This window comes from Monodon monoceros, unplaced genomic scaffold (assembly GCF_005190385.1).
Source record: "Monodon monoceros isolate NGI ecotype Baffin Bay Population unplaced genomic scaffold, NGI_Narwhal_1 Super_Scaffold_20, whole genome shotgun sequence".
Classification (NCBI taxonomy): Eukaryota; Metazoa; Chordata; class Mammalia; order Artiodactyla; family Monodontidae; genus Monodon; species Monodon monoceros.
This window is the reverse complement of record NW_021703777.1, coordinates 132,786,593-132,804,372: the sequence shown is the minus strand read 5'-3', so window position 1 is coordinate 132,804,372 and position 17,780 is coordinate 132,786,593. Positions and strand designations below refer to the sequence as shown.

Below are 17,780 nucleotides of genomic sequence, written 5' to 3'. Positions count from 1 at the left end.
AAATGCAAATTAAACAACAGTGAGATACCACTACACACCTTTAGAATGGCCAAAAACGGGAACACTGACAACAGCAAATGCTGGCGAGAACGTGGAGCAACAGTAACTCTCGCTCACTGCTGGTGGGAACGCAGAATGGTGCAGTCACGTCGGAAGGCAGTGTGGCAGTCTCTTCCAAAACTAAACATACCCTTACCATTCCATCCAGCAATCAGGCTTCCTTGGTATTCACCCAAAGGAGCTGAAAACTTACTTCCACACAAAAACCCGCACACGCATGCTTAACAGCAACTTTATTGGGAATTGCCAAAACCTGGAAGCAACCAGTAGGTCCTTCAGTAGGTGAAGGGATAAATAAACCGTGGTCCATCCAGACAGTGACTGTCACTAGGCACTAAAATGAGATGAGCCAGCAAGGCACTGAAAGCCACGGAGGAACCTTAAACGCATATCACTAAGTGAAAGAAGCCAATCTGAAAAAGCTGCGTACTGTATGATCCTGATGATGGAAAAGATAAAACTATGGAGGCAGTAAAAAAAAGCAGGCACCGGGGGTTAGTGGAGAGGGAGGGATGACGAGACAGAGCAAACAGATTTTTAGGGCTGTGCAGCTACTCTGTCTGATCCTATAATGGTGGATACATGTCATTACACACTTGTCCAAACCCACAGAATGTACAACACCAAGAGTGAACCCTCATGTAAACTATGGACTTTAGGTAACAATGATGTCAATGCAGGTCTGTTGATTGTAACAAAGGTACCACTCTGGCAAGGGATGCTGATGGTGCGAGAAGCTGTGCATATGTGGAGGCACAGGGGATATGGGATCTCTACACTTTCCTCTCAACTGTACTATGAATCTAAAAGTGCTCTAAAAAAACTGCCTTAAAAAAAACAAAACAAACAAAAAAACCAAAAAACTGGCAGCAGATCAACTCTCCTGCCCAGACTAACCAGAAAAGCCAGATAACATACCAAACCAAACCAAACACCCAACGCCCGCGCTAAGTCATTAGTGACCTATTGAGCCACCCAGGCCTCGAGAAAAGCAGGAAGGACCGTTCCAGGGAGGGACAGCTAAGGCTGCTTTCTCCCTTGGGAAATGTACCCATTCCAGGCCCCGGACAAAAGGCTGAGAAAAAGGTAGCCTTTAAGAGGCAATAAACCAGTGGAGCTGGGGGTGGTCTCTCAGAGCTGGAGAGAAAAAACTAGAGATGTAGGCATCAGGATCCCAGAAAAAGGAAGGAGTGGAAAACAGAAGCCACAGTCTGCTGGATTCCCCTCTGGACACATGAGGAATTCTAAAACTGTGTGGGGCACGGGTGGCGGCGGCTTCTGTGTCAATGGAATGTTCTATTTATTTTTCTGGGAGTAATTACATAGATACAAGCTTTGTGAAAATTCACTAGTTTGTACCCTTTCTGTATGCATTTTGTACCTCAATTAAAAGTTTAATTCTTGTACAGAATCCAGAGTTGCTCCCTATCTGCAACAGTTAATGAAGTTCCTGGGAGCCTTGGGACCTAAAAAAAAAATCTAACATCGTAAGAACATCTAAAGCAATCACACAGGTTGAGGGTCTATCATGAAAGGAAATTTCAGAGGAGGTCTGCAAAGATAAAAGTCCTAGAAGTAGCAGAGAGAACAAAATCATGAAGAGAGTGGATAGCATTAGCAAGTGGTTTGTTTGAGGCCCAAATCTTAGAATGTAGTACAATCAGGGAATATTTACTAAAATTTAAATTTATAATAAGAAAGCGTGACTTTGTACACAGGTATTTAGAGAGCGCTTCTTTTTGATGGGTCAGCACCCTCATCATCCCAGATTTCCTTGGGAGCCCACCCTCTCCAATTCTTAGTCCTCATGGTTCCAAGTGCTTGTAGCCCAGGCACCACAGTGCCCTCATCCTAGCAGCTGGGTCAGGGACCGGTCGCGCATGGACGAGGGTGGGAGTCTGGGCTTACAGTGAGGAGGGGAGAGGGGAAGCTCGAGAACAATGGCAACAGAGAAGGCAAACTTCAAGATGAGGCACTGATTCTTTGAAGGCCCCTCAAGCTGCCGCTGAGGCCAGCCCTACCCCATGGACATTTCAAGCTTTAAAACCAATAAATGCTCCAATGTTTACTAGCTGTGTGATGTTGGGCAAGTTACTTAGCCACTGTGTCTAAGTACCACCACCTGTGGAATGGGGACAGCAGGGTGGCTGTGAGGGTTAAATGAGTTGCCGTGTGTTGGAAGTGAGCGCTCCAGCTCGAGGCTCACATGCGGTACATGATGTACATGGGCTTGTGTTTTACCATAGCTTCTGTTAAAGACAGACCAAGCTGGGTTTTCTGTCATAATCACGGACCAGACAAACAAAGCTTTCATGATGCTGAGAACATTAAAATATAAAGACATAAGAAGTGTCTTAATAAACTCCTGGATGGTGGTTTTAACGTAATTGGCTACATAGGAAAACTAAGACTGCCTGGGGTTGTATAAGAATGACGTGGTGAAAGGCAGTTCCACCTTCCTAAAATAATTCTTCCTACTCATGACAGGTTATTGGGAACTTGCTGTTGACCATGATCCTCAGGACAAGAAAAGATAACTCCCACCTATAAATTACAGTTTTACTATAGCTTTCCTTTCAGCCATTTTTAATAAGACTATGAAATATTTTGGAATAATGTCACACAGTCTGTTTTAAGAGTTGCAGGAGCCAGGCTAATGCTCCGAGCCTCCTAGCAAAGCACACCGCTGTCTGCCGCTCACTTTTGCTCCATGGGCACTCAACTCATAGTTCAACTGTGAGCTGAGAAGCCAAAGCGATCTTTCCCCACCTCTAAAGCCCACAGTGCATTAACAAACAGTAAACCAACTCCACGTAGTTTCTGAAACTTGCCTTTACAGTAGAGTGTTTTAATGTTATTCATTCAACAATTATTTGTTACATACAAAAGCCAACAAAAACAAAACTCTGACATAACAAATGGGCACGGGATTTGGCTGCCAGACATGAGTTTAAATCCTGACTCATTACTAACCACCCGGCCTTAGGCATGTCACCTAACCCCTCCGAACATGTATTTCCAGGTGAGTAAAAGCAGGGAAAATACCACTTAGCTTCAAGATGTGGCAGGAAATGGCCGGCAGTGTTCTCTACACAACAAGGAGACTAATTTTAAAAAGATGGAAGGCACTGCAGCACACGCCAATGACTAAATGTACATGGGATAACCAAGTTAGAAAAAAGATCATCATTTTGCGACTATCAAATTAATAATTAATTCAGGTGGGAGTCATCTATGGACGGCAAACTCAAAAGTCTCCTCTGGACAGGTGACCCGAAAACTACACAGAGAAGTGTTCAGCTTTACGGTGCAGAAACCTGGCGGCCACCATCTGAACCAAAGTCAGCATCAACAAGAATGAAACAGACTGACATCATGTGCTGTCCACCGTGATGCACAAAAAAGAGGGAAACTCATCGCTTCAGTAACATGACACAACGTTACTCCCATGAATCATAAGCTGACTCTAAACAGGAGGAAACATCAGACAAACCCAAATAAGGGATATTCTGCAAAATAACAACTGCCCTGTCCTCTTCAAAACTGTCAACATCATGAGACACAAAGGAAAGACGAGGAACTATTCCTGATTAAAAGAAATTAAAGAGATGTGACCACGAAGGTCAATGCAGGACCCTAGATGAGGGAAACAATTACAGTGGAGGACATCAATGGGACAGCGAACAATAACTGAACACTGACAGTAGATTAGATAATAATGTGTCGGTGTTAACTTCCTGAATTTTACAACTGTTCTATGGCTAAGAGAAAATCCAGTCTTAAGAAATAATATGCTGACATTCACAGAAAGACAGACAAGATGAAAAGGCAGAGGGCTATGTACCAGATGAAGCAACAAGATAAAACCCCAGAAAAACAACTAAATGAAGTGGAGATAGGCAACTTTCCAGAAAAAGAGTTCAGAATAATGATAGTGAAGATGATCCAGGACCTCAGAAAAAGAATGGAGGCAAATATCGAGAAGATGCAAGAAATGTTTAACAAAGACGTAGAAAAATTAAAGAACAAACACCTAGACGCATTAAAGAACAAACAAACAGAGATGAACAATACAATAACTGAAATAAAAAATACACTAGAAGGAATCAATAGCAGAATAACTGAGGCAGAAGGATGGATAAGTGACCTGGAAGACAGAATGGTGGAATTCACTGCTGCAGAACAGACTAAAGAAAAAAGAATGAAAGGAAATGAAGACAGCCTAAGAGACCTCTGGGACAACATAAAACGCAACAACATACGCATTACAGGGGTCCCAGAAGGAGAAGAGAGAGAGAAAGGACCCGAGAAAATATTTGAAGAGATTATAGTCAAAAACTTCCCTAAAGGAAATAGCCACCTAAGTCCAGGAAGCGCAGAGAGTCACAGGCAGGATAAACCCAAGGAGAAACAGACCGAGACACATGGTAATCAAATTGGAAAAATTAAAGACAAAGAAAAATTATTGAAAGCAACAAGGGAAAAATGACAAATAACATACAAGGGAACTCCCATAAGGTTCACAGCTGATTTCTCAGCAGAAACTCTACAAGCCAGAAGGGAGTGGCATGACATATTTAAAGTGATGAAAGGGAAGAACCTACAACCAAGATTACTCTACCTGGCAAGGATATCATTCAGATACGATGGAGAAATCAAAAGCTTTACAGACAAGCAAAAGCTAAGAGAATTCAGCACCAACAAACCAGCTCTACAACAAATGCTAAAGGAACTTCTCTAAGTGGGAAACACAAGAGAAGAAAAGGACCTACAAAAACAAACCCATAACAAGGAAATGATGAAAGGAACATACATATCGATAATTACGTTAAACGTGAACGGATTAAATGCTCCAACCAAAAGACACAGGCTTGCTGAATGGATACAAAAACAAGACCCACATATATGCTGTCTACAAGAGACCCACTTCAGACCTAGGGACACATATAGACCGAAAGTGAGGGGATGAAAAAAGATATTCCATGCAAATGGAAATCAAAAGAAAGCTGGAGTAGCAATACTCATATCAGATAAAATAACTTTAAAATAAAGAATGTTACAAGAGACAAGGAAGGACACTACATAATGATCAAGGAATCAATCCAAGAAGAAGATATAACAATTATAAATATATATGCACCCAACATAGGAGCACCTCAATACATAAGACAACTGCTAACAGCTATAAATGAGGAAATCGACAGTAACACAATAATAGTGGGAGACTTTAACCCATCACTTACACCAATAGACAGATCATCCAGACAGAAAATTAATAAGGAAACACAAACTTTAAATGACACAACAGACCAGATAGATTTAATTGATATTTATAGGACATTCCAACCAAAAACAGCAGATTACACTTTCTTCTCAAGTGCACACAGAACATTCTCCAGGACAGATCACATCTTGGGTCAAAAACCAAGCCTCAGTAAATTTAAGAAAACTGAAATCATATCAAGCATCTTTTCTGACCACAACGCTATGAGATTAGAAATCAATTACAGGGGAAAAAATGTAAAAAACACAAACACATGGAGGCTAAACAATACGTTACTAAATAACCAAGAGATCACTGAAGAAATCAAAGAGGAAATCAAAAAATACCTAGAGACAAATGACAATGAAAACACGATGATCCAAAACCTATGGGATGCAGCAAAAGCAGTTCTAAGAGGGAAGTTTATAGCAATACAAGCCTACCTCAAGAAACAAGAAAGACTTCAAATAAACAATCTAACCTTACACCTAAGGGAACTAGAGAAAGAAGAACAAACAAAACCCAAAGTTAGCAGAAGGAAAGAAATCATAAAGATCAGAGCAGAAATAAATGAAATAGAAACTAAGAAAACAATAGCAAAGATCAATAAAACTAAAAGCTGGTTCTTTGAGTAGATAAACAAAATTGATAAACTATTAGCCAGACTCATCAAGAAAAAGAGGGAGAGGGCTCAGATCAATAAAATTGGAAAAGAAGTTACAACAGACACCGCAGAAATACAAAGCATCCTGAGACTACTACAAGCAACTCTATGCCAATAAATTGGACAACCTGGATGAAATGGACAAATTCGTAAAAAGGTATAACCTTCCAAGACTGAACCAGGAAGAAATAGAAAATATGAACAGACGGGTCACAAGTAATGAAATTGAAACTGTAATTAATCTTCCAACAAACAAAAGTCCAGGACCAGATGGCTTCACAGGTGAATTCTATCAAACATTTAGAGAAGAGCTAACACCCATCCTTCTCAAACTCTTCCCAAAAATTGCAGAGGAAGGAACACTCCCAAACTCATTCTATGAGGTCACCATCACCCTGATACCAAAACCAGACAAAGATACTACAAAAAAAGAAAATTACAGACCAGTATCACTGATGAATATAGATGCAAAAATCCTCAACAAAATACTAGCAAACAGAATCCAACAACACATTAAAAGGATCATACACCATGATCAAGTGGGATTTATCCCAGGGATGCAAGGATTCTTCAATATATGCAAATCAGTCAATGTGATACACCATATTAACAAACTGAAGAAGAAAAACCATATGATCATCTCAATAGATGCAGAGAAAGCTTTTGACAAAATTCAACAGCCACTATGATAAAAAACTCTCCAGAAAGTGGGCATAGAGGGAACCTGCCTCAAAATAATAAAGGCCATATATGACAAACCCATTCTCAGCAAACATCATTCTCAATGGTGAAAAACTGAAAGCATTTCCTCTAAGATCAGGAACAAGACAAGGATGTCCACTCTCACCCCTATTATTCAACATAGTTTTGGAAGTCCTAGCCATGGCAATCAGAGAAGAAAAAGAAATAAAAGGAATACAGACTGGAAAAGAATAAGTAAAACTGTCACTGCAGATGACCTGATGCTATACACAGAGAATCCTAAAGATGCCACCAGAAAACTACTAGAGCTAATCAATGAATTTGCTAAAGCTGCAGAATACAAAATGAATGCACAGGAATCTCTTGCATTCCTATATACTAATGATGAAAAATCTGAAAGAGAAAATAAGGAAACACTCCCATTTACCATTGCAACAAAAAGAATAAAATACCTAGGAATAAACCTACCAAGGGAGACAAAAGACCTGTATGCAGAAAACTATAAGACACAGATGAAAGAAATTAAAGATGATACAAACAGATGGAGAGATATACCATGTTCTTGGGTTGGAAAAATCAATATTGTGAAAATGACTATACGACCCAAAGCAATCTACAGATTCAATGCAATCCCTATCAAATTACCAATGGCATTTTTTACAGAACTAGAACAAAAAATCTTAAAATTTGTATGGAGACACAAAAGACCCCAAATAGCCAAAGCAGTCTTGAGGGAAAAAAACGGAGCTGGAGGAATTAGACTCCCTGACTTCAGACTATACTACAAAGCTACATTAACCAAGACAGTATGGTACTGGCACAAAAAGAGAAATATAGATCAGTGGAACAAGTTAGAAAGCCCAGAGATAAACCCACGCACCTATGGTCAACTAATCTATGACAAAGGAGGCAAAGATATACAATGGAGAAAAGACAGTCTCTTTAATAAGTGGTGCTGGGAAAACTGGACAGCTACATGTAAAAGAATGAAATTAGAACACTTCCTCACAGCACACACAAAAATAAACTCAAACTGGATTAGGGACCAAAATGTAAGACCAGACACTATAAAACTCTCAGAGGAAAACATAGGAAGAACACTCTGACATAAATCACAGCAAGATCTTTTCTGATCCACCTCCTAAAGTAATGGAAATAAAAACAAAAATAAACAAATGGGACCTAATGAAACTTAAAAGCTTTTGCAAAGCAAAGGAAACTATAAACAAAACGAAAAGACAACCCTCAGAATGGGAGAAAATATTTGCAAACGAATCAACGGACAAAGGATTAATCTCCAAAATATATAAACAGCTCATGCAGCTCAATATTAAAAAAACAAACAACCCAATGAAAAAATGGGCAGAAGGCCTAAATAGACATTTCTCCAAAGAAGACATACAGATGGCCAAGAGGCACATGAAAAGCTGCTCAACATGACTAATTATTAGAGAAATAAAAATCAAAACTACAATGAGGTATCGCTTCACACCAGTTAGAATGGGCATTGTCAGGAAATCTACAAACAACAAATGCTGGAGAGGGTGTGGAGAAAAGGGAACCCTCTTGCACTGTTGGTGGGAGTGTAAATTGATACAGCCACTATGGGGGACAGTAAGGAGGTTTCTTAAAAAACTAAAAATAGAATTACCATATGACCCAGCAATCCCACTACTGGGTATATACCCAGAGAAAACCATAATTCAGAAAGACACATGCATCCCAATGTTTGCAGCACTATTTACAATAGCCAGGTCACGGAAGCAACCTAAATGCCCACTGACAGACGAATGGATAAAGAAGATGTGGTACATATATACAATGGAATACTACTCAGCCATAAAAAGGAACAAAATTGGGTTATTTGTAGAGACATGGATGGATCTAGAGACTGTCACAGAGAGTGAAGTAAGTCAGAAAGAGAAAAACAAATATCGTATATTAACGGATATATGTGGAACCTAGAAAAATGGTACAGATGAACCAGTTTGCAGGGCAGAAATTGAGACACAGATGTAGAGAACAAATGTATGGACACCAAGGGGGGAAAGTGGTGGGCGGGTGGTGGTGGTGGGATGAATTGGGAGATTGGGATTGACATATATACACTAATATGTATAAAATGGATAACTAATAAGAACCTGCTGTACAAAAAAATAAATAAAATATAATTCAAAAACTCAAAATAAATAAATAAATATAATATGCTGATTTATGTAGGATAAGCAGGCATAAAAAGGAGAGGAGAGAAATAAAGTAAAAGTGGGAAAATGTTAGCAACTGGGGCTGACTGAGGTTCTCTGTCGTACTCTTCCAATCCTTCTGATGTTTGAAATTATTTCAAAAAATAAGTTTAGGGGCTTCCCTGGTGGCGCAGTGGTTGAGAATCCGCCTGCCGATGCAGGGGACACGGGTTCGTACCCCGGTCCAGGAAGATCCCACAAGCCGCGGGGCGGCTAGGCCCGTGAGCCAGGTCCGCTGAGCCTGTGCGTCCGGAGCCTGTGCTCCGCAACGGGAGAGGCCACAACAGTGAGAGGTCCACGTACCGCAAAAAAAAAAAAAAGAAAAAAGTTAAAAAAAATTTTTAAGATGAATATATGATTTCCGCCATTAAGCATCTTATAAACTACTGGGAAAGATAATACATTCTAATAACTATAATTAAGAGCTCTATAGCAGAAACATGGTCAAGTCTGGAAGAAGAAGCCATTGTTTTCATCAGGAATTATCAGAAGTGGATTCAGAGGAAGGTGACCTGGACCTTGAAGGATGGGTTAGAAAAGTAGTTTATATTTACATCTAAAAATGATGTATAGTGAATTCCTGATTTATCTAAGCATACATTTATCAGAATATGGTAATCTTGACAAAAAGAAAAAAGAAAAAAAATAGAATTTGTGGAAATAAAATTACTATGACCCACCTATAATATCTACGTATTAAAAGGCAGTTGTTCTCCAGCACTACGCAGTACACAGCTGTCGCCACAACTGTATTTACAAACCTGCCCAAATCAGAGGTTTACATGTAACTCTGTTTGTTAGTCAGCCTCAACCAAGACCAGGGCCTGATCAGCTGTACTTCCTACCCAATCACCAGGGGCTGCTGAGACAAGTACAAAATCTGTTTCTCAGAACTCAAGAGCTCTTTGTGTGTTTCTTTTAGCTAAAACTGTGAAAAGCCATGAATTCAACATGACAAATAAGGCCAGTAGTTGAAGCAATGGCCTTAAAACTAGGCATTTTCAAGTCAAGGTTAGACTAATTCAAGGACTGAGGGGTGAGAAAAGATGCAAGGAAACAAACACCCAAAAGTGGAGTCACTTGGCCTCCAAATGAGGGGTGAGCCCACCCGCAGTGTGACCCAGGGATCAGGAGAGTGGCACGCTTGCTCGCCCACAGCAGGCTGGTGAGTATGGCCATTAGGTGGAGTCTGAATCACAGAAGGTCAGCTCAGGCCCTTCCCTTGGCTCTATGCCCTGACTCTCTCTGGGGGGATACAGTGAGCATATCCTCCTCCTTGAGTCATGGAAAAGTTATGGGTCATCTCCTATGAAAGGTCATTTTCAATTTGACCTTCCCCATCAGCATGGGACTTGGCACTGTGCGAGCCAGGGCTGAGCAGAAAAGGATTTTAGGGCCCTTTTAATTCCCTGCGGATTCTCCTTGTAATTCCAGACATGCTCTGTTTTCACTAACCTCTATCTGTCATGTGTCCTAAAGATGAACCAGAACAGGGAGGATCAACACAGTAGGCCGCTGACAGCTGCCAAGACACCCACCCCCCGCCCGCCGCCACCCTACAGCGAACACAGAGACCAAAGGGATTCACAAACAGGTCTCATCACGGAAGTGTTCACCATAATCTTAATAGCAGGCCTATGTTTTACCCCTTTTTCCATGTACTATAGCACCTAACACATAAATACTCTGTGCTAATATATTTATTGGTGTTGATACTGTTAATACACAATTTTAAGAAGAAGTCTTATTAAACTCCTACTAAAAAACGATTTGTTTCCTACACGTACATATTTACAACTGAAGTACATGATTTTTGAGTTAAGAGGAATATCTTCCTCATTTCTGGAAATAAAAATTCTTCTATGTTGGTAGATTTAATATGTTACCTGCCCTTAAAGTACATTTACTGGAAATATGATGGAAAATAATAGAGCTTTGGTAAGAAAATTATGCAAAATACTGACCGCCAAAATAACACACTTTCTGATTATTAGGTTTTAAGTCAACCCCCTCAAAGCCTTACTTGACCTAATAATCACCAGCCAGGGCAGTAAGCAACCTGCAAGCAGGGGAAATGTAGTTGTGTCCAGCTAGAAAGGATGCGGAACACCAGCAATGGGAAATACTCTGCTCAACTGACATGTGACAGAATGTTAGGCACACTGTGAAACCCCCTGTATGTACAGGACTCTGAAACTGCTCTGTGGTTTGGAAGGTCAAAGCCAGATTCTTCCGTCAATGAAACTTTGCTCCTGTTTTCAGTGTTAGCAACAATGGTTTAAAACAACAACAACAAATACTGCCCACAAAACACTCCCTTTTTAAAAAACTGTTTATCTTTTGGCCGTGACACAAGGCACGTGGGACCTTAGTTCCCCAACCAGGGATCGAACCTGTGCCCCCTGCAATGGAAGTGCGGAGTGCTAACCACTAGACCGCCAGGGAATTCCCAAAACACTCCCTTTTACATGAAATTTGTACCCAGAAGTCACCCAGAGCTCATTGGTTCAGTGCTGATGACTCTGCCTCCCTTTCAGCAAGCCTCACATTCAGGAGCTTCTCTTGGAGAGTGAGACTGAAGTTGAGATTTTTTTCAAGAACATAGATTTGGTTGCTTTCTTCACTTTAAGCACCTAAGTCAAGTAAAATGTATATTGGCCACTTTAAGGTTATATGCTTTACCAAAATTTTAAGTCTACTGATTCAAAGCACACACGTTGATTAATAAGCAGTTTATCATCATTCTTAGAGATAAAATGAAATATTAAACTTTGGAATGTTAAGAAGTATAACAGACCCAACGATTAAAACGTCTAATCACAATGTGGGATTTTCCTAAATAGTAGAAACCAACATTCTGGAGCAGTGCTAACTCAAAGGCAGTGGGTCATCAAACTATTACCATCTGTGACAAGATCCAGAGTCTGTGCCAGAATGCAATCAACATCAAGAAAATGTCAGAGAAAATGACTGAACCAAACAGTGTGTTTGGTAACGCGGCTCATCTATATTCACTGACAGCTTAAAAAGTTTGTGGACCCCAGCCGTCTAACTTGTGCTGGAATACGAAAGTGCTCTTTGAAGGAAAATGTAAACACAATCATAAATTTTCACAAAACATTTACAATATGTAAATACCTGTTCCTGCAGGTCGTAGTCATAGCTGTCATGCAGCAGAAGACTGAGGACGTATCGAGTATAAATCATGGCATCAATGCCACATTTCTCTAGCTCTTGTCCCAGCCAGGTCTGCACTGGACCCAAAGCATGAAGCAGAGACATTTCAGAGACAGATACAGGGCCTGGATAAGAGCTTGAGGAGCTTTCAGATGGTAAACCATCCACAACAACTGTACAGATAGGGCGCATGAATTTAGGTTGCTGACATCCTTAAAATGTGGAGCATTTTCTGCAGTGATGTTCTGTTGGTATCTGGAGGGGATTTTCACTCCAGTAAAAAGGAGAGATGCTTGACATCTAGGGTAAGCATTTATTTTTGCTGGCAGTCAGCCATCTAGAACTGAATTTCCCTCTTCAGGCATGACCAATGAATCAACATCCTGATAGCAACATACATGTAGATGTGATTTTCTACTTTAATTTCACATTGAGGCCAAATGTAAGTCTCCAGCAGAACCTACAAAAATAAGAGAGAAAAAAGGTATGCGTTATGTATAGATATAAACTACGTTATTGATCTTTTGAAAAAACTCCAAATGAACCATTCCTCTTTATTAAAATACCTTTGGTATCTTGGAACATTAATTTTTTTTTTTACTGTATTCGTTGACATTTTAAACTAAGTGACATTTTAAACTTTTAAAAGCTTAATATCATTTAAAAGTAAGGAAAACTCAGAAATCTGTATTTTTGTACTCATGCTCAATTATACTGATGTTTATTTTGCTATGTCTCAAGAGACTGGACTTGTAAAATTTTGCTATGCTGAAAGAATTTATCTCGTAACAAATCACTAGCTCATTTTAAAGTAAAACAGAAACAAGCAGCTGAATGGTAATTTCACTGAAACACTGGTAAAAAAAAATTAGTCCCGGGCTTCCCGGGTGGTGGCGCAGTGGTTGAGAGTCTGCTTGCCGATGCAGGGGACACGGGTTCGTGCCCCGGTCCAGGAAGATCCCACATGGCGTGGAGCGGCTGGGCCCGTGAGCCATGGCCGCTGAGCCTGCGCGTCCAGAGCCTGTGCTCCACAACGGGAGAGGCCACAACAGTGAGAGGCCCGCGTACCGCAAAAAAAAAAAATTAGTCCCATAAACGTAAGTTTTACACAGGTAATCAATTTTTGTATGGCTAAAAACTTTGGACTGCTCATCACTTATTTCATAAAAATTAAGATGAAACACACATTTGTCTTATAGCCCTGCCAGGCAATAGTTATATCTATTTTAACTTTTCTTCTTATATACCTAGGTTGACTTTCTGATTACTTGTGACAGATGCCATTTTCCACTAAATTAACATACTTTCAATACGTCATACTAATCTAACAATGGCTTTATTAAGTCATAATATTCTTTATGCTAGAGTTCTGATTAATTTATGCCACTAGAAAATGAAAACTAACATAGTGATAGGTAAATCTCATTGGATCAGCTTTTGCATGAATTTTAGCAGATAATAAGAGGGTTACAAAAATGACTTTTTAAAAAGTATTAATAATTATTTTTAGTAAGAGCATCAAGTCAGAAAGACAGACACTCTTCACCAAAGATTTAACGCTCAGTTTCTTGCACTTCATCTAGAACTACACACTAAATGTTACAAACATTAAATATAAAGAAAATATGTTTAAATCCACCACAGGATGAAGTTACTAGATCAATGTATCACTAATATGTATTGTGCTACTTCCTAAAATCTTCTCTATAATTCTTTTCTGAATTATAAAAACTAGATAAATTAAAGCAAAGATTTTCTATAATGTTTACTTGCTGAAATTTTCCAGCTGACTCTCAAAATTAAAACATTTTCCATAAATTGTTTAATACGTGTGGATCTCAGGATGCCAGGCAGATCATCAATTAACCAATACATTCACTTCTGGGGACATCACCTGAAGCGAGTGGATAGCCAGCACTCATTCAGTGAAGGTTGCACCAAGACAATGAGGAGACATGAAGCGGTGGCTGAAGGAAGTAGGTCAGAGAATCTAAGGCAGCTGGAGATCACAGGAAAAGTACCCAGAGGAGAGAGCTCTCCAGAGGAAAACACCAGATATCTGCAAAGGGTTGCTCCTAAGCCTTCAAAAGAGCGTTAATCGGGGCATGCATGTGAGGACCCAGCCACGGCACAGGAAAGGGTCATCATAAAGGAAAGGAGGAAACACGCCCTAAGGCTCAGCGTGGCTGGGGATGGTGCCTGTTTTCTACCAGCCAGACTGGAAAACCTCATAATTCAGGGCCCACTAGGTAGAGCGCTCAGAAGGGTCTCGACTTAGTAATGGGGAATAATTAGCCCTACACTAAACACTGCTCTGGACCTGCCTAACAAATCTTAAAATCAAGACCCAAAAGACCAAACTGTTTCCAACTATTTTCACTGTGGCCCCAGAACAAAGCTCAAGGGATACAAAATATCCACCACCCAAGAAGATAAAATTTACAAAGTTTGGCATCCAATCAGAAATTAGCATGCATGTGAGAACTCCCCAGCGGTCCAATGGTTAGGACTCCCATCTCACTGTCGAGGGCCTGGGTTCAATCCCTGGTACTAAGGGGAACTAAGATGCCACAAGACCCGCGGTGGTGGTGCGGTCTAAATAAATAAATAAATAATTAGCAGGCATGCAAAGAAATGGGACACAAAGGGAATGGAAATGAAGAGAAAAATTAACTGAAACCAATCCAGAATCAACACAAAAGTTAGAATTAGCAGAAAAAGACTTTAAAAGTTATCATGATTATATTCCATATGTTTGAAAAGATATAAAATCAAATATCTAAAGATGAAAACTACAATGTCTGAGATTAAAAATATAGGACGGGACTAATGGCAGATCAGACATTTGAGAAGAAAAGATTACTGAATCTTAAACCACACACATACACAAAACTATACAAAATGAAATATGGAGAGAAAAAGAAGTTCAAAAAATTAACAGCACTTCAGTGAGCTGTGTGATAACTTTAAGAAATCTAACATACATGTAATTGGAAGAGAGAAGGACAGAAAAAAATATTTGAATAATGGCCAAAATTTTTCCAAAACTAATGAAAACCAAAACACACAGATCCAAGAAGCTCAATGAACTCTAAGCACAAGAAACATGTAGGAATCAACACATAATAAAACTATTCAAACCAGTAATAAAGTCGCCAGAGAAAAAAAGAAACATTAGGTAGAACAGAACAAAGATATGGATGACATCAGATTTCTTGATGGAAACCATGCAAATGAGAATGGGGCAAAAACACTTTAAAGTATTGAAAAAAAGAACCTGTCAACTGAGAATCCTGTACTCATCAAAAGTGTATTTCAAAACAAAGGTGAAACAAACACTTCTTCAGACATGGAAAAACTGAAAGAATTCATCACCAGCAATCCTGCCCTAAAAGAAATGTCAAAGGAAGTCCTTTAGGCAGAAGGAAAATGATAGGACAAAATGTCCTATCCACACAAAGGAACAAAGAGCACTAGAAACATTAACTAAAATTTTCTTGTTATTTAAGTATCTTTAAAAGATAACTGAGGGACTTCCCTGGCAGTCCAGTGGTTAGGACTCTGCGCTTCCAATGCAGGGGACGTGGGTTCTATCCCTGATCAGGGAACTAAAATCCTACATGCCTTGCTGCATGGCCAAAGATTTTTTAAAAAAAAGAAAGAAAGAAAGAAAGAAAATAGATAACTGACCATTGAAACAAAAACAACAACGTATTGTGAGGTTTATAACATATGTATAAATAAAATGTATGACAACAACAGCATAAAGACCAGGAGTGGGAAACTGGAACACTATTATAAGGTTCTTATACATCACATTAAATGGTATGTTATCTCTTGAAGACTGTGATAAGACAGCTGTTAATAATCATAATAAATTTAAATGGCTTAAACAACCAATTAAAAGGCAGAGATGGGTCTTAAAACAACAAGTCCCAATTACAATATAGTAAAAATTCTACAATAAACATAAAGTCACAAATAGGTTAAGTAAAGGATGGGACTTCCCTTGTGGTCCAGTGGTTAGGAATCCACCTGCCAGTGCAGGGGACACGGGTTCGAGCCCTGGTCCGGGAAGATACCACATGCTGCGGAGCAGCTAAGCCCACGACCCACAACTGCTGAGCCTGCGTGCCACAACTACTGAAGCCTGAGTGCCTAGAGCCTCCACAACAAGAGAAGCCACCCCAATGAGAAGCCCGTGTACCACAGTGAAAAGTAGCCCCCGCTCTCCGCAACTAGAGAAAGCCCGCACGCAGTAAGAAAGACCCAACGCAGCCAAAATTTAAAAAAAAAGTTAAAAAGAACATATTTCTACATAACCAATAGGGCAAAGGAGAAATTAGAAAGTATTTTGAATTGAATGAAAATAAAAACACAACGTATCAATATTTTTAGGTTGCCACTAAAGCAGTATTTAGGGGAAAATTTATAGCACAAGGAGAGCCTATATTAGAAAAGGTCTCAAATCAGTTTTCATCTTAAGAAACTAGAAAAAGAAGAGCAAATGAAACCTAAGCTAAGCAGAAGAGGGGAATAAAAGATGAGAGCAGAAATCAATGAAATAGAAAATGGAAAAACAATGAAACCAAAAGCTGGTTCTTTCAGACAAGATGGACCTCTAGCCAGACTGTTCAGGAAAGACAGAAGACAAATTACCAATGTCAAGAATGAAACAGGTGAGATCACTACAGATTATACAGATATAAAAAAGACAATAAGGGGATACTAGAAAAATTTTACACCAATAAAATAAACAGATGAAATGGACAAATTCCTTGAAAACACAAACTACCAAAGTTCACTCAAGAAGAAATAGAATTAATGGCCCTGTACCTATAAAAGAAATTGGGTTTACAGTTTAAAACTTTCCCACAGGGGCTTCCCTGGTGGCGCCATGGTTGGGAATCCACCTGCCAATGCAGGGGACATGGGTTCGAGCCCTGGTCTGGGAAGATCCCACATGCCACGGAGCGACTAGGCCCGTGTGCCACAACTACTGAGCCTGCACTCTAGAGCCCGCGAGCCACAACTACTGGCCCCCACTCGCGCAGCTAGAGAAAACCCACACGCAGCCAACAAAGACCCAACGCAGCCAAAATAAATAAACAAACAAACAAACAAAAACTTTCCCACGAAGAAACTTCCAGGCCCAGTTGGCTTAAAGGTGAATTCTACCAGATATTTAAGGAAAGTATAATGCCAATTCTATACAAACTCTTCTCAAAAATTGAAGAGGAGGGAATATTTCCCAAATCATGTTAAGAGGCCAGCATTACCCTAACATAAAAACCAGACTAAGATATTATAAGAAAACTACAGACCAATATGGCTCATGAACACAGATGCAAAAATTCTAAACAAAATTTTAGGGAATTGAATCCAACAATATACATCAGATCCAGAGAGTACAGAGGTATCAGAAGAATGTCTTTAACGAAATGTATATAATTGTCTTTGCCAGAGAACTTCTAAAACTTAGTTTCGCTGCGAACAACTTAGTATAAGGCTTTTTTCCATTATTTCAATGAATAAAGGCCTTAAAAATTCACATATGACAGACCTGGTTCACTGTTAAGACTGATAAAGAAAAACTGTTTTTGTTTACTTTAAAACATGGTATCAACCCAACCATGGGATTCTCTCTGTTGTCATTAAGAGATTTGGACAA

The 17,780-nt window shown here is 39.6% G+C and overlaps 1 protein-coding gene across 7 annotated transcripts in view; it reads right to left on the bottom strand.

Moving 5' to 3' along the window:
• The window catches only part of KIAA0232 (KIAA0232 ortholog), an 89,763-nt gene that overhangs the window by 45,481 nt on the left and 26,502 nt on the right, over positions 1–17,780 (bottom strand). For 6 of the 7 annotated variants that reach the window (XR_003795486.1, XR_003795487.1, XR_003795488.1 and 3 more), the window contains exon 1: positions 12,071–13,030. Coding sequence is in view for 4 of the 7 variants with exons in the window: in XM_029234678.1 (XP_029090511.1) it covers positions 12,071–12,301 (231 nt within the window). In the remaining 3 variants the exon portion in view is untranslated. Of the gene's footprint in view, positions 1–12,070; positions 13,031–17,780 lie in introns of those variants that run through there. The other variant, XM_029234677.1, reaches the window with a different exon arrangement.